General features: G+C 42.2%; 1 protein-coding gene across 1 annotated transcript; it reads left to right on the plus strand.

Annotated features, from left to right (window-relative positions):
- The first annotated feature begins 2,997 nt into the window (after positions 1 to 2,997).
- Positions 2,998 to 7,841, plus strand: LOC110300136 (beta-defensin 15-like). The gene is made up of 2 exons (XM_021170201.1): positions 2,998 to 3,082; positions 7,626 to 7,841. Exons 1-2 carry the CDS (start codon positions 2,998 to 3,000, stop codon positions 7,814 to 7,816), a joined length of 276 nt encoding a protein of 91 aa, XP_021025860.1. The 3' UTR covers positions 7,817 to 7,841.
- Positions 7,842 to 18,308: the final 10,467 nt, after the last annotated feature.

Below are 18,308 nucleotides of genomic sequence, written 5' to 3' on the forward strand. Positions count from 1 at the left end.
ATGTGTCCTTATTACAAGTTGAAGCATCTTCTGGGTATATGCTCAGGTAGTACTATGTCCAATTTTCTGAGGAACCACCAAACTGATTTCCAGAGTGGTTGTACCAGCTTGCACACCCACCAGCAATGGAGGAGTGTTCCTTTTTCTCCACATCCTCGCCAGCATCTGCTGTTACCTTAGTTTTTTTTATTAGATATTTTCTTCATTTACATTTCAAATGCTATCCCAAAAGTCCCCTATAATGCCCCCCTGCTCCCCTACCCATTCAGTCCTACTTCTTGACCCTGGAGTTCCCTTGTACTGGGGCATATAAAGTTTGCTAGACCAAGGGGCCTCTCTTCCCAATGATGGCTGACTAGGCCATCTTCTGCTACATATGCAGCTAAAGACATGAGCTCTGGGGGTACTGATTAGATCATATTGTTGTTCCACCTATAGGGTTGCAGACCCCTTCAGCACCTTGGGTACTTTCTCTAGCTTCTCCATTGGGCGCCCTGTGTTCCATCCTATAGAAAACTGTGAGCATACACTTCTGTGTTTGCCAGGCACTGGCAAATCCTGACAGGAGACAGCTATATCAGGGTCCTTTCAGCAAAATCTTGCTGGCATATGAAATAGTGGTCACCTGAGTTTTCGATCTTAGCCATTCTGACTGGTGTGAATTGGAATCTCAGGGTTGTTTTGATTTGCATTTCCCTGATGATTAAGGATATTGAACTTATGTTTTTAGGTGCTTCTCAGCCATTTGGTATTCCTCAGTTGAGAATTCTTTGTTTAGCTCTGTACCCCATTTTTAATAGGATTATTATTATTATTATTATTATTATTATTATTTGGTTTTTCTGGAGTCCAACTTTTTAAGTTCTTTATATATATTGGATATTAGCCCCCATCAGATTTAGGATTGGTAAAGATCTTTTCCCAATCTGTTGGTTGATGTTTTGTCTTATTGACCAAATCCTTTGCTTTCCAATTTTATGAGGTCCCATTCATTGATTCTTGTTCTTTCAGCACAAGCCATTGCCATTCTGTTCAGCGATCTTTCCCCTGTTCCCCTATCTTTGAGGCTCTTTCCCACTTTCTCCTTTATAAGTTTCAGTGTCTCTGGTTTTATGTGGAGTTCCTTGATCCACTTAGACCTGAGCTTTGTACAAGGAGATAAGAATGGATTAATTTGCATTCTTCTGCATGCTAACCACTAATTGTGCCAGCACCATTTGTTGAAGATGCTATCTTCTTTCCACTGATGGGGTTTTAGCTCCTTTGTCAAAGATCAAGTGACCATAGGTGTTCGTGTGTTCATTTCTGGGTCTTCAATCCTATTTCATTGATCTACCTGTCTGTCATTGTACCAGTACCATACAGTTTTTATCACAATTGCTTTGTAGTACAGCTTGAGGTAGGGGATGGTGATTCCACCAGAGGTTCTTTTATTGTTGAGAATAGTTTTTGCTATCCTAGGCTTTTTGTTATTCCAGACAAATTTGCAAATTGCCCTTTCTAACTCTGTGAAGAATTGAGTTGGAATTTTGAGGGGGATTGCATTGAATCTGGAGATTGCTTTTTTCGGCAAGAGAGCCATTTTGACTATATTAATCCTGCCAATCCATGAGCATGGGAGATCTTTCCATGTTTTGAGATCTTCAGCAATCTGACTCCTAATGACATAGCCTATACTCATAGTTCAGAGCATCCCTCGACCCTCACTAGAGAAGCTTCTTCTTGCATCGTGTGGTAATTTACAAAGAGCTCCACAACTGGCCAATGTGCAGAGTGAGAGATGGTAGAGCACTCAGCCATTTATGGGATATTTTTATCACACTCCTCCACTCAAAGCTCAGAGGTCCATGTGAACAAGGAGCTGGAAAGAGTGTCAGACCTAGGAGGAGTAGACATTGATGCGGAACTGCTCCAGATACTACAAGGCTGGTGCGCACCTGAACTCATAGAGATAGATATTGTGTACAAGACCTGCACAATATAAGCTAGACAGATAGCAAAGGGGAAGTGGGCACAGAGTTCCTGCCTACTTTTTTATAATTGATAGCTCCTGCAATAGGGAAAATAAGTTTCTATTACTGGAGTGATACTGGGTATTCAACCACACTCCAGAACGGGCCTTATGCTCAGGGTAGTTGGCCAATCCAAATCAGACAACATGAAGTTTGGTGGATAGTGGGGAAGGTCTGGGAGGAGTTATGGGAGGGTAAAGAATGTGATCAAAATATACTGTGTGAGGGGCTAGAGAGATGGCTCAGTGGTTAAAAGCACTGAGTGCTCTTCCAGAGGTCCTGAGTTCAATTCCTAGAAACCATGAGTAGTGGGATATGATGCCTTCTTCTGGTGTATCTGAAGAGAACTACGATATACTCATATAGATAAAGTAAACAAATTAAAAAATATTGTGTGAAGTTCTCAAAAAAAGCCAAATAAATCAAAGAGCAAAGCAAAACAAAACAACAAACCTCTAAGATCAAGTACGATGATGTAAATAACACTTGAAATGGGCTTCACACAGCTCAGTCCAGAATTTAAAAACAAATGATTGCTTACATGCTTAGGTCAGGTTCTTTCCCCAGCGTGGACAGCTTACAAAGGTTGGCTCAGAGTCCACCTGACCAGAGGGCACCAGTTCTTCACTGAAACATGGGTATTGTGTACTTACACTCCCACTATAGCTGTGGTCTGAAGCCACTAGAAATGGAAACTTGTGAGGATTAGCAATGCAAAGGACTGGACTCCAGATTCTTTTAGCACATGACCTGCACCCAGCCATCCATCTCTGCCCACCTCTGCTTTATTCTCATGCCTATGTTCCTTCTTGGGAGCTTTCCAGAGCCAGAGGAAACAGTGTCAGAGGTTGAGTGACACCCACTGAGGCAGGTGGGCTCCATGAAGCAGGGCATGGGGTGACTTGTTCTGATAGGCTTCACTGATCAAGGTCCTGTTTGCTCTGAAGAAGCATATAAAGGTGGGTGGGTGTTGGTGCCCTTTTCCATGGACACTGTGCATGACCCTCGCAGCCCTCCAGGTCATGAAGACATTATTATTTCTCTTTGCTGTTCTCTTCTTTTGGTTCCAGGTAAAGAAAATGAACATCTTTATATGGAGGGTGACCCGAGGCCTATCCTGAAAATGCCCACACATGATCAACCCTAGGATTTCAGATACCTTTGGTGTGTTGGACTTGAAAGAGAACAGTAGTTGCAGAAGGTAACTTCCCTATGACTTGTCATCAGTGAATCATGTATTGATACATTGCCTTTTCTATTCANGATCAAGTGACCATAGGTGTTCGTGTGTTCATTTCTGGGTCTTCAATCCTATTTCATTGATCTACCTGTCTGTCATTGTACCAGTACCATACAGTTTTTATCACAATTGCTTTGTAGTACAGCTTGAGGTAGGGGATGGTGATTCCACCAGAGGTTCTTTTATTGTTGAGAATAGTTTTTGCTATCCTAGGCTTTTTGTTATTCCAGACAAATTTGCAAATTGCCCTTTCTAACTCTGTGAAGAATTGAGTTGGAATTTTGAGGGGGATTGCATTGAATCTGGAGATTGCTTTTTTCGGCAAGAGAGCCATTTTGACTATATTAATCCTGCCAATCCATGAGCATGGGAGATCTTTCCATGTTTTGAGATCTTCAGCAATCTGACTCCTAATGACATAGCCTATACTCATAGTTCAGAGCATCCCTCGACCCTCACTAGAGAAGCTTCTTCTTGCATCGTGTGGTAATTTACAAAGAGCTCCACAACTGGCCAATGTGCAGAGTGAGAGATGGTAGAGCACTCAGCCATTTATGGGATATTTTTATCACACTCCTCCACTCAAAGCTCAGAGGTCCATGTGAACAAGGAGCTGGAAAGAGTGTCAGACCTAGGAGGAGTAGACATTGATGCGGAACTGCTCCAGATACTACAAGGCTGGTGCGCACCTGAACTCATAGAGATAGATATTGTGTACAAGACCTGCACAATATAAGCTAGACAGATAGCAAAGGGGAAGTGGGCACAGAGTTCCTGCCTACTTTTTTATAATTGATAGCTCCTGCAATAGGGAAAATAAGTTTCTATTACTGGAGTGATACTGGGTATTCAACCACACTCCAGAACGGGCCTTATGCTCAGGGTAGTTGGCCAATCCAAATCAGACAACATGAAGTTTGGTGGATAGTGGGGAAGGTCTGGGAGGAGTTATGGGAGGGTAAAGAATGTGATCAAAATATACTGTGTGAGGGGCTAGAGAGATGGCTCAGTGGTTAAAAGCACTGAGTGCTCTTCCAGAGGTCCTGAGTTCAATTCCTAGAAACCATGAGTAGTGGGATATGATGCCTTCTTCTGGTGTATCTGAAGAGAACTACGATATACTCATATAGATAAAGTAAACAAATTAAAAAATATTGTGTGAAGTTCTCAAAAAAAGCCAAATAAATCAAAGAGCAAAGCAAAACAAAACAACAAACCTCTAAGATCAAGTACGATGATGTAAATAACACTTGAAATGGGCTTCACACAGCTCAGTCCAGAATTTAAAAACAAATGATTGCTTACATGCTTAGGTCAGGTTCTTTCCCCAGCGTGGACAGCTTACAAAGGTTGGCTCAGAGTCCACCTGACCAGAGGGCACCAGTTCTTCACTGAAACATGGGTATTGTGTACTTACACTCCCACTATAGCTGTGGTCTGAAGCCACTAGAAATGGAAACTTGTGAGGATTAGCAATGCAAAGGACTGGACTCCAGATTCTTTTAGCACATGACCTGCACCCAGCCATCCATCTCTGCCCACCTCTGCTTTATTCTCATGCCTATGTTCCTTCTTGGGAGCTTTCCAGAGCCAGAGGAAACAGTGTCAGAGGTTGAGTGACACCCACTGAGGCAGGTGGGCTCCATGAAGCAGGGCATGGGGTGACTTGTTCTGATAGGCTTCACTGATCAAGGTCCTGTTTGCTCTGAAGAAGCATATAAAGGTGGGTGGGTGTTGGTGCCCTTTTCCATGGACACTGTGCATGACCCTCGCAGCCCTCCAGGTCATGAAGACATTATTATTTCTCTTTGCTGTTCTCTTCTTTTGGTTCCAGGTAAAGAAAATGAACATCTTTATATGGAGGGTGACCCGAGGCCTATCCTGAAAATGCCCACACATGATCAACCCTAGGATTTCAGATACCTTTGGTGTGTTGGACTTGAAAGAGAACAGTAGTTGCAGAAGGTAACTTCCCTATGACTTGTCATCAGTGAATCATGTATTGATACATTGCCTTTTCTATTCATGATAAGTTGTCACAGGTTTGGGTAAGTTCAAGAGCATCACCAGCAAAGATGCTTTTGATGCCTGGCTTTATGCTCATTAGCAAAAATAAAGGACAAAAGTTAAAGGAAGAACTAAAATGAAGAAATGCACATATTTTTAAAAAATGTGTTTATATAAGTATAGAATAAAATAGATAACAGAGAGATAGAAGAAGAGAGATATGGAAAAAGAAAGTGGTAGGGTTACATATCCATATCCATCATGGCACCAGGCAAATGCACACACTGGAGACAACCATTTGTTAATAGCTATCTAAAGATGGATGCTGTGTTTTAGAGTCCTGATAATAAACACATTTACTTCTCCAAAGTCAGTGCCTTGGAAGAAAATTCTGTTGCACTTTTAATTTAGAGGTATTCAGAGACCTTTTTTGTTTTTGGTTTGAAATATGTATCATATGTACATCTTATGTTCATGAAGACTGGGACTCAGATGGGCTAAGTTTATTTTCAGGGACATACAGGTAAGGCAGTATTAGTACTCTGTGTTGTACAGTGTGACCTGTAAGGGACATCCATCCTTTCCACATCAGAGCTCTATGTACTTTCCCACACTTCTGGCAAATTTGAAAAGCTGTACCTGTGTCCCCTCCAAAATCAAGGAACAAGACTAGACCTTTGCCAATTTCATGGAGCTGAAGAAGGGGACTCAAAGGAGTCAGAGTGAATCTAACTTTATTCCAGGTATTAGTGCTCATGTGTGTTGCCTAACAATTTTACATTAATTTTATGTGCCCCTGATCTGTGTTGTGACAGATGTATATGAGTGGGTGCTACATCAGCGTAAGGAGATGTAGACCTTCAGCACATAAATGATAAGTCATGCTTCCTGCTGGCACTGATGTGAACATTGGAGGCTGAGAAGAGATATTAAGACTGCTCATGAGTACTACATAGTTAACACAATGTAAGATTATACAGTATAAAATTATCTGTTGTACCAAATGCACCACACATGCAGAGACTCCATTTGTACTCATTAGAAAGCTATAGACAGGGGGCTGGAGAGATGACTCAGCAGTTAAGAGCATTGACTGCTCTTCCAGAGGTCCTGATTTCAAATTCTAAAAAATCACATGGTGACTCATAACCATCCATAATGAGATCTGACGCCCTCTTCTGGTATGCCTGAAGACAGCTACAGTGTACTTATATATAATAATAAATAAATCTTTAAAAAAGAAAAAAAGAAAAAGAAGGCTATAGGCAAAGATATTCCTTTGGTCCAAAAGCTGGTTTATCATTGTGAATTGGATATGCTAAAAGTTCTCTTGGTAGAGTAAGGTCTTGAACCTCTAGTCTGACACAGCCTTACTGTGTTAGGAGAGCAGACAAAATATTGAACACTGCAGAGGAAGCCAGGGTTTAAAGGGCTTTGAAACCGTGGGCTCCTTTTATTTGTGAGTGGATAGTCAGACAGTAGACAATGGCTGGAATGTGAGAGTCATCACCCCTGGGATTTAGGATTTGCATACATTTGAGTTAGCATCCTTATGTATTCACATCACGTGGAGTCTATGTACTTTCCACACCTCGTGNCNTGTACTCCAAGTACTCTTGAGATTTTGANCTTGGAAATATGGATTGTCTGCCTTTAGCATACAGCAGCAGGCTGCTCTCCTGAGGGCTAATGCCAGCCAGCACTGCTATTTCATGCAGAGTAACAAATAAAAGTCACAGGGAGACGGCCTCAACTATGCCCCCTTCCCTAAAGTGTCTGACTTTTACAGTGGAATTTCGGTGGAATGTGATCGAGATACCCTTACTAGGGGATCTGTGATGGCCCATTAGAAACCCATGGACAAGTATGTTCTTGGTCTTCAACCTTCCTGGGCCATCACTGTGAGTTCTGTGATATACTCCAGGCCTCGTCACTTTCCGTCTTCTCCATTAAGCTTTTGTCCCTTGTATACAATTTCACTTTTAATACCAGTCTTGAGCCGTCTCCCCAGACTTAGATCTTGCTCCTAACTCTTCCTGAGTAGCAATCTTTCCAAGCATGTAAGGGAAGCTCCAGGGTGCGAAAATGCTTATGAGTTGAGTTGATAATCTTCTTTCTAGTATATTTCTGTCTTATAAATTCCTAATCAAAGCTGTTCACTTGTTTGCTAATTCTTTGTGCTCTTTCACCTTGTGTGACAAAAGATGGGGCTATCACACAGAAAATGTTTCTGCAAGCAATTCATCTACGGGAGGCTAAAGGAACTAAGACACAGCTTTAAAGACATTGTTGCAGGTGTTAGACAACAATGATAGGTAGTAATTAGCTCCATGTGAAACAGAATTAACCTTTCTTCTTTTGTGAAGCCAAGAATGCATTTTTCGATGAGAAATGCAGCAGGATTAGTGGGAGATGCACAGCATCTTGTCTGAAGAACGAAGAACTCGTTGCTCTCTGCCAGAAGAATCTGAAGTGCTGTGTGACAGTCCAGCCCTGTGGAAGGAGCAAGAGCAACCAGTCAGATGAAGGCTCGGGCCACATGGGGACTTGGGGATGAACTGGCTTTGTCCTTTTGCTGTGGCACCTGCTGGAAGCAGATGCTTCANTGAAAATAAATGGCTGCTTTTCTTCACCTCGTCACCTTCTCTCAGAAGGCCAAGAGCAGCCATCTAAACTTGATGGTCCCTCTGTACTTGATTTTTTTTCTATAGATTTGAGAGGCAATTATCCCAAAGTTACATGATATTTATTTCTCCTAAAACAAGGGTACTAGGATAGCTTAGCCTTGGCCAACTGACTTCAACCAAAGGGAGGAAGATAGGAATTTGATATGTGGAGAAATGAGCATGTAGGCAGCTTATATGTACTCATAAAAAGTGAATTTAAAAAAAAAACCAAAAACCAATCTGCAGGCAAGATGCTCCCACTGGCACAATAGGGACATGGCTGTTTGGAAAGGAACTGGCCTCTGATTGGATGCCAGGCCCACAGCATGGGAAGGAATAAAAACCTAGTGCTGTAAACCTAGGTATAAACCTACGACTGGGGAGTTATCGAAACTAGGGAGGAACCTACTCCCTAGGCCATGCTAAATGGGTGTGGTACCAAACTGCATTTAAATATTTATGCTTACATGGTACATCAATGGTGTTCTCAACTTTGGTCAGAGAATCATTGTTGTACAGTGGTTTAGTGTTTAATATGAGTGGTCAAATTGCTGAGAATAAATGACTTATCCCTAAGCAGGGACATCAGTATCACTCATTGCAAGCCCCAGGAAATGTCACAGGAAAGGGAGTGGAAAGAATGAAAGAGATGGAGGATGGGGAGGGTCTTAGACATGCTGTCTTCTCTACATGACACACTAATAACATTATGAACACACAGCTGTGGCTACCTGCACACACATCCACAGACAGTAGGACATGAAAATAGGAAGGAGACCTTTTGGGAAGAAGTGTGCAAGATGCTCATTTGTGTGTACGCTGTCAAACACTTGTGTTAGAAAGAAACCCAGGTGATACAAGAGCCAAGAAGCATGTAGAAACAAAGGATACACAGAGACAGGTGAGAAACAGCCCCCTTCTCCCATGCCGGTTCACAGGTGGTGTGGAGGAGATGAAACCACAGCCACAAGGCTTGGGCATTTGTGCACTGGGTAAACAAACTGAGGGCCTCTGAGGCAAGAGCCCAGCCTGCGAAGCTCTCCTGGGCCAGCAGAGGTCCAGGTGTGGGAAGACGAGAAGCTTTGTCTCAGTTCATACAAACACAGCTCTCAATTAGTCCACACTGGATGGTTTTCAGCCCACAGTGGCTCAGCGCTCAGTTCACACGGGGTAGTTCTGGCACAGCAATCAGCCCACCCTGGTGCTGCTCTCAGCCCACAGTGGTACAACTCTCAGCCCCCATGCAGTCTTATGTAGAACAGTGGGGAAGATTAGGGCCAGATAACCTCTACCTGTCCCCATGGTGGAAAATTCCATGACTAGAGGCCCAGGAAGAAGCTTCTCTAATTCCTTGTCAATTTTCACACCAGTCTCTTTCTCTCCTCTCCCTCTCCCTCTCCCCTTTCCCTCCCTCTCTTCTTCCCCCCTCCTTCCCCATCTGTCCTTCTCTTACTGCACTTTGGTTTTGTTTTAAACTTTAATTTTTTTGTAAGAGACTTAAATGTTGTTCCTCCTCCTGCCTTTATCTGATACATTTAATTGCATCTGTCTGTCATCAGACACTTTTCTCTCCTTCCTCTCGTATGATTTTCTATGGTTATCAATCGTTAGTCTTTGGACTTAGGTAGCTCTGGTTTCTGTAGCTACTTTGTTTGATGTTATTGCAGTTTGCTTCACTTCTCTGAGAGATACTAGGGACTAAGTGATTAAATTCTCAAGACAAGGCCATTCACTACCATGATCCTCATATAGCAGCCAGAGTTGATCTCCAACAATACACAAATCACAAGTTTGAAACACGAAAAATAGCGAAAGGAAGGACATGTGATTCTGCTTATAACTCTGAAGTGGTTAAATTCAAACATCCAGGGGGTAAAATGACAAAGAATTCAAATCTGCTTTTAAAAAATGAAACTCTCTATACATTAATAATGGGAAAAATCTAGGTCTATGGTCTTGAAGATATAATGACTGTCAATATATGCATGGAACTTTAATTCACCCAACATCATAGGATGAGCAGTAAGAGTTCAAATGGCAGACATCTCCAACACAGTAACGGTGGGTGATTTCAACACTAACTTTTCACCAACAGATGAACCCCAGACAAGAAAATTAAAATAGAAACCACAGGTTAAATTGTGCCATGGATCAAGTCACGTACAGACTGTCCCCTCCAGCAACTTCAGAACAGACTCTTCTCAGAAGCCCACATAAACTTGTCCAAAGAGATTATATTTAGAACATAAAATAAGTCGTCACAAATACAAAACTTTGAAAATAAATTTCCTGTGTCTTGGCANTTGAAATACAACTAGAAAGAAATAGAAAGAAAACTACAGAAACTATAGAAACCTGTGACTGTTGAGCAATTTATTCTACACTTGTATACTTTTGACTTTTTGTTGTTGCACTAGCTATCACATTCATCTATGGATATTTTGAATATGTGTTCCTATGGGTGCATGTGTGCATGCATGTACACACACACACACACTCAAGACACTGGCATTTTATCAAACATATACTTAAAAAACATCTTTCCTCCAACCCAACAGTCCCTTCCACAATGGCNGGAGATAAGAGATGATACCTCTGCCCACTACAGCACGAACTTGAAGACTGTGTTTCCAGGACTCGTTCCCATCCACAGTCAAGCAGATTCAATCCATTACCTACATGATTTCAAGACTGTTCATTGTAGTGTTTCTTTCTTTCTTTTCTTATCCATATTTTCTTTTATTGGAAATTGAACTTTTTAATAGGTTTATAATCTGATCTTGGTCCCCACCTGCTGCCTCCTATTCTTTCCAGTTCTCCCCTCTATCTGTTCCCATCCAGATCCACTAGCTTCTCATATACCATTACAAAACACAGTTATCTAAAGATAATGACAAAAAATAGGATACATAAAAAGCAAGCATATAAGAACATAACAAAACATCTAAACATGAAAAAGAGCCAAAGAAAAAGCACAGAAAATGCAGAGACACACATTCATACATACATAGGAATACCATAAAACCCCAAACTAGAAGCAATTATATATGTACAAAGGATCTGTAAAATAAAAAAAAATACTCTGACTTAATATTATGAGGTGAAGTTTCTCCAAATATACCTTTAGTTTGTTTTGTGTTGGTCACTACTGCTGGACCTGGGTCTATCCTTAAGAGTGGTTTTTTTTCTCAATAAGAATTTCTTGGAGAAAATGAATTTTTTATTTGGAAATAGTTAACACTTGGATATAACTTCTGGGTTAAGAATGAGGGACTATTTTATTTCTCCTTGCTCTAGAACCCTCCTTGTGCAGATCCATGTTGGTCCTCTGCATCCTGCTACAGTCTCTGTGAGTTGATATGTGTATAAGCCTAGTTGCATCTAGAAGGCCTTGATTCCTTTGTGTCCTTCCATAACCTGTGACTACTACACTCTCCTCTCTACCTTTTGCATAGTTCCCTGAGGTCTGAGGGGAGACATTTGGTGGAGAAATCCCTTTGTTTCTTAATGACTCCCACATGTCTATTGTGAAAAGCATACCAGGCAACTTCCACCTGACACACATTTGCTGAGTGAAATGCNCTGACATACAGACTGCTCCCAGTCGGTACACAAGCACACTATGGAGGCAGGGCTGCAGAACACCTGCTGATTTGTGCACATCTTTCTCTGGGGTCTCTATTCAGCAATCTTGGGGTCTTCTTGACCTGGTCCCATCTCCCCAACCTATTCTTTTTTTTTTTTTTTTGGTCTTTTTGTTATTTTGTCTCTCTCTCTCTCTTTTTTTTTTTCCCCAGAGCTGAGGACTGAACCCAGGGCCTTGCTAGGCAAGTGCTCTACCACTGAGCTAAATCCCCAACCCCTCCCCAACCTATTCTCAAGTATGAACTTGTATCATAAATTTAAGATGCAGGTCAATGTTGTTCTCTCCCTCTTATCCTTTATTCTACCTTAACGGTATTTTAGAGATCAATTCTATTCCCTGTCTAGCTCTTGCCTGTTGCAGTCCCCAACCAGGTGATTTGATGATGTACCCTGTTACTGCATAAGGGGGAGTGGTTATAAACAGTTGCTCTGAGGACATGCACATGAGCCCTCCAGCTAAGATGGATGAACAAAGTGATGCTGTCTGATCTGTGATCCAGGGTGAGGAGAGTTTGTTCAANGATGTCGACTTTCAAGGCCAGGTATTTATATTTTCTCTGAAACACTCCATTACTTTTTCTAAAGGTAAAATTATCAGGAATTGTGCCCAAGGGCAAAGGCAGGCATCCAAGTGATGTGTGTCTTGTGATGTGTATCTTGTGTTGTATGTCTTGTCATGTGTGTCTTGTGATGTGTGTCTTGCCTGTGGACAGGGGTGGGAGTCAAATCCCAGCACCTCTGTTCTTTGGAAAGACGAAGACTGTTTCAATGACTCCCCATGTTTGCTCACTCTTAGACCCCACACCATGGTCACTTGGGACAACCCCCAGGCATAGGCTTAGTGTCTGCCATTGCTATTCTTACCTCACATGCTCTCTCTTCCCAAACTGCATTGACAACTCATGCTGGCATTCATGGCCTTCACACGCTACCCCACTGTTCTTTGATGTGATATGTTTTTTATTCCTTTAGTTTTGATTCGGGGGTTTCTACAGAATGGTGGGCATCAACCCCATTTACCCACACAAAATTCTCTTCTACAAGATACTCTGCAGTAAAATGCATGTGGAGCCATTAGCGGTCAGTTTACATGAAACAGAATGGGAAGTTCTTTTCCAAGAATCATGCAATGTTGCATTTTAAGTGCATCTCAGGGATCATCAGCCTCTCTGGGATCATCTAGTCTGTCTTTGTTTTAGGTGAAGAAATGGGTAAGTGATGGGGAATTTGGGGAACACCCGAAGAAAACACATCTTGAGAGATTAAGCAAGCTACTTCAACTGTAGAATACCTCATTGTCTTTATTGAATAACTGACAGAACATTGGGCATCATAGTCCACCTACTTACACCTTGTAATGAAGCTCCGATTTAAGGAGAAAACTCAAGAAACCAAACAAGGCAGGGGTCAGTGTGGGGCAACAGGCTATGCACAGACAGCCTGGACTCCAGTCGAGCTTAGATCTTGAACCCCGGTGGGACCTGGTGGGTGGTAATTTCCACCTACATGGGACAGAAGATTTTCGATCATGTCTCCTGGACCCCTGGCTCCTGTCGAAGTTACCACCCCACAGCCCCACAGGAGAGGTGCGTGGCTATCAGTCACGTAGGAACAGCACCAAGCCTTCCCAACATGCAAATAAGATTTCCCCCAAACTCTCAGTCCAAGCCAATAAGAGGTACCTGCTGTTGAACTCTGAATCACCCCCAGAACTGTATATAAATCCATCCAGGGAATTAAAGGTACACAAGAACTATTTCTTCGTCCGAGTGTTTTGTTCCAAGGGCTGTATGTAACACTTGGGAAGAGATCTTCTCTCCCGAAGAGCCACCTGAGATCCCGCCGTACTTCTCACTGGATAGTCGGCTTTTCGTAGGATCAGCCCGACCTGACTCAGTTCAGAGCTGCTAGGAGTTACCAAGTGACCTTGAGGGCACAGCAGAGTCTTCCTGCCTGCACTCACTTCCCTTTGCTTTAACCCTCGTACCCGGCCTGGACAGAGATCTCCATGGAAAATCTCTGGTACCCAGGCCCACAGGTCAGGGATCCTCGATATCATCTGCAGGCTGGAGAAACTCATCTAGGTGTTGCTCCTGATTCTTTGCCATCACTGGCAATCTCTAGGAACCTGTTAAGGTGTTGATTGCTCTTAGCCTTTTGGGTAATGAGACTCATTCTGTGTTCTGCACTGAAGAGTAGATCCAGGTGTTGTTGATGATGCTCTTTCCCATCTACATCCTTCTGAGCAGCTTTTCCCTGTACCCTAAGTGTGACCCTCTTTGACCTATCATGTCAGCATTTAGAGAAACACATAAGTTGATTGGAAAAAAGAACAATTTGCTGATAACAAAAATGGTAGGCCCTGGTTGGACCCACTGAGGAAATTCTGGAGTTAGAGTTAGATGCTAGCAATCTCTGGCCCCTGTGCTAACATGTGGACCTGGAAGCCTCGCTAATTCCTTCTCTAGACAAGCTGCCCGATACTCTCTAGTACACTGAATGGAAATAGCTCTCTTGGAGTGAGTGCTTTGGATCCACTCAGGCATTTGAGCACTTGGTTCCCAGTTGGAGTTGATGAAGAGCTCTAGGAAGAGCGTCCCTGCTGGAGGAAGTACATGTGGAAGCTGGCTTTGAGAGCTCATAGCCTAGCCTTTCTTCTAGTTTGTTCTTTCTATTTGTATCTAGGGACAAAGATGTGATCCCTCAGCTTCCTGCTCTTGCTGCCATGCCTGTCCCTTGGTGCTCCGCTCCCGGCTGTCTATCATGGACTCTCATCCCTCTGGAACAGGATGAGAACAAGGAGAACTTTCCTCCTCAAGTTCCCTGTGGTCATGGTACTTTGTTTCGCAACAGAAATGTCATCAGTACAAAGTTATTCAACAAATCTAGGGGAGCCAAGAACAAACCAGCAATGTTAACTCCATGTGCTCTTTCCTCCCTTGCCACCCAGCAGAGTTTCCAGGCTCTGAGGAAGAAGAATGTGTCCTGCCATACAGGAAGAATAACAAACAGCCTTAGAGCTCATGAAATGCAGCCCACTGGCTAGCACAACCACGAGCAGTGTGCTGCGGACTGTGTGTCCTGAGGACTTCATGCTGTTGTGGTATTTTGTTCTGCTTGTGGCCTTCACTTCCCTCTTAATCTAAGAATTATGTGAAAACTCAAAGGGAGCTTCCCTGGCACTTACAGTAATAGTGCTTGATCTCTTTCAGACATTGCTGCTGGAGCAGACTAATGATTCAATCACCACCCTAGGAAAGAACTTAGACATATAGGTTGTCCGCAATGACCACCACCCATTGAAAGCATTTGCAAAAACATGCTAGTAAAGCTAGGTTAAGATGTTTTTGTTAATGACCTTGATATAGAAAATCTTAGGGAGCAATATGGAGTTCAGAAAGGCACACTCTTCTCTTTTTTTTTTTTTAAATTTACTTAGATATTTTCTTTATTTACATTTCAAATGTTATCCCCTTTCCTGGTTTCCCCTCTGACAACCCACTATCCCACTTCCCCTTCCCCTGCTTCTATGAAGGTGTTCCCTCCCTCCACCCATCCACCCACTACTGCTTCCCTATCCTGGCATTACCCTACACTGAGGGATCCAGTCTTCATAGGACCAAGGGTCTCTCCTCCCATTGATGTCCCACAAGGCTGTCCTCTGCTATATAGGCACCTGGAGCCATGGGTTACTCCATGTGTACACTTTGGTTAATGGTTTAGTCCCTGGGAGCTCTGGGGGTCTGGTTGGTTTATATTGTTGTTCCTCCTATGGGGCTGCAAAGCCCTTCAGCTACTTCAGTCCTTTCTCTAACTCCTCCATTGGGGACCCTGTGCTCAGTTTAAAGGTTGGCTGCAAGCATCCACCTCTGTATTTGTCAGGCTCTGGCAGAACCTATTAGGAGACAGCTATATCAGGCTCCTGTCAGCAAGTACTTCTTGGCATGCACAATAGTGTCTGGGTTTGGTAACTCCACATGGGATGGATCCTGGGGCACGGACAGTCTCTGGATGGCCTTTCCTTCAGTCTATGCTCCACTCTTTGTCTCTGTATCTCCTCCTATTGGTATTTTGTTCCCTCTTCTAAGGAGGACCAAAGTCTCCATACTTTGGTCTTCCTTCTTGTTGAGCTTCATGTGGTCTGTGAATTGTATCTTTGGTATTTCAAGGTATGGGCTAACATCCACTTACCAGTGAGTGCATATCATATGTGGTTTTTTTTTTTTTTTTTTTTTTTTTTTTTTTTTTTTTTTTTGTGTGTGTGTGTGAAAGGGTTACCTCACTCGGGATGATATTTTCTAGTTCCATTCATTTGCCTAAGAATTTCATGAATTCATTGTTTTTAATAACTGAGTAGTACTCCATTGTGTAAATGTACCATATTTTCTGTATCCATTCCTCCACTGAAGGACATCCGGGCTTTTTCCAACTTCTGGCTAGTTCATAAGGCTACTATGAACATAGTGGAGCATGTTGTCCTTCTTATATGTTGGAGAATTTTTTGGGTATATGCCCAGGAGTGGTGTAGCTGGGTCCTCAGGTAATATTATATCCAATTTTCTGAGGAACCACCAGAGTGATTTCCAGAGTGGTTTTACCATCCTGTAATCCCACCAACAATGGAGGAGTGTTCCTCTTTCTCTATATCCCTCCCAGCATCTGTTGTCACCTGAGTTTTTGATCTTAGTCATTCTGACTGGTGTGAGGTGGAATCTCAAGATTGTTTTGATTTGCATTTCCCTGATGACTAAGGATGTTGAACATTTCTTTAGGTGCTTCTCAGCCCTTCCCTATTACTGTTGAGAATTCTTTGCTTAGCTCTATACCCCATTTTGTCTTCTTATTTTTTGCTGGTTTGTTTATTTATTTATTTATTTTGGTTTTTCGAGACAGGGTTTCTCTGTATAGTTCTGGAACTCACTTTGTAGACCAGGCTGGCCTTGAACTCAGAAATCCACCTGCCTCTGCCTCCCGAGTTCTGAGATCAAAGACGTGGGCCACCACGCCTGGCTTATTTTTTATTATATTCAACACAATATGTATTTTTATATCAATCATAAACATGTTATTAAATAACATGTTATTAAATGAACATAAAAATTATTTTTGTTTGTTTCTTTTTTGTTTGTTTGTTTGTTTATTTTGCTTTGTTTTTAGGAGAGCTTAAAATCTTGGCTCTTACTGCAGTACAAACCCAAAATAAGAACAATTTTGAGACACTGGAGTTCATTGTAATAAGGCTGTACTTTAATGTCCCTCACATCACCAAAGGTTTTACCTCCATAGTAGCTAAGCTAAGAGTTGTCAGTTCTGCTGGGCCAAGGAATGAATTGTAGGCATGATTATTTGGATACAGATTTCCTGCTATGGTCAAAGCTATTTGACTTGAGTGATTGTCTTCATTCTCAGCCCACAGGGAACAGGTTGCATTCATTTATGAAATGGTGTGTGTATTAAGATGGTTGATCCATGAAGTCATTCATCAGCTGTTTCAATGAACGGTGGTTCTCCTTGGAGGCTGGCACAGACACTAGGTTAGGGTAAAATTCTGGTTCATTGGCTGTGAAGATTTTGAAAAGCATTCAACTCAAAAAAAAGAGTAACTTATAAGGTCCTCTTCTTCAAAATTGATACAATAATTATAAATATCAAGCAAAACATTCAGTCTCACTCTTTGTTGTTCTCTTACAAGCCACCTCCCAAATTAATTGTCTACATTTCTTTTGGCTGTATAAATAATTTTGAAATATGTCAGCTGTTCTGAAATCCATAGTATAGTGTAAAAACACCAAACAAAAAATTCTACTAATAGAGGGACTGAGATAGGGAAGCATAATTTCAAGACTCTGTACTCTATTTTTAATAGGGGTATTTGGTTCTCTGGAGTCTAACTTCTTGAGTTCTTTCTATATATTGAATATTAGCCATCTGTCTGATGTAGGGTTGGTAAAGACCTTTCCCCAATCTGTTGGGTGTTGTTTTGTCCTATTGACAGTGTCCTTTGCCTTACAGAAGCTTTGCAATTTTATGAGGTCCTGTTTATCAATTCTTGATCTTAGAGGAAAAGCCATTGGTGTTCTGTTCAGGAAAATTTCCCCTGTGCCTATGTGCTTAAGGCTTTTCCCTACTTTCTTTTCTATCCTTTTCAGTGTATCTGGTTTTATGTGGAGGTCCTTGATCCACTTGGACTTGAGCTTTGTACAGGGAGATAAGAATGGTTTCGATTTACATTCTTCTACATGCTGACCACCAGTTGAACCAGCACCATTTGTTGAAAATGCTGTCTTTTTCCACTGGATAGTTTTAGCTCCTTTGTCAAAGATCAAGTGACCATATGTTTTTAGTTGGTGGCTCAGACTCTGAGATCCCCAAGGGACCAGGTTAGTTGACTCTGTTGGTCTTTCTGAGGAGTTCCCATATCCTTTAGAGCCTGCAACCTTCCTTCTATTTTTCCATAAGAGTCCCCAAGCTTCACCTACTATTTGGCTGTGGGTATATGTATCTGTATCTGGCTGCTGGGTGGAGCCTCTCAGAGGACAACATGCTCCTATCTATGTGATTCTGCCATCTGATGGAGGTGTAGGAGAGGCAATGGGAGGGTGGACATGCCCCTGGAATAGCAGGCTGCTCAGGGCAGCTTCTCCTCATTATTTTTTTTTTAATATTTTTATTACATATTTTCCTCAATTACGTTTCCAATGCTATCCCAAAAGTCCCCCATAGCGCCCCCCCACTTCC

Source organism: Mus caroli, chromosome 8, assembly GCF_900094665.2.
Source record: "Mus caroli chromosome 8, CAROLI_EIJ_v1.1, whole genome shotgun sequence".
NCBI classification, from domain to species: Eukaryota; Metazoa; Chordata; class Mammalia; order Rodentia; family Muridae; genus Mus; species Mus caroli.

Excerpts from the sequence above, each read along its gene's own strand:
- LOC110300136 (XM_021170201.1), top strand. The coding sequence starts at position 2,998 with ATGGACACTGTGCATGACCCTCGCAGCCCTCCAGGTCATGAAGACATT. Across the intron at positions 3,083-7,625 it reads TTCTCTTCTTTTGGTTCCAG|CCAAGAATGCATTTTTCGAT; the intron begins GTAAAGAAAATG and ends TCTTTTGTGAAG.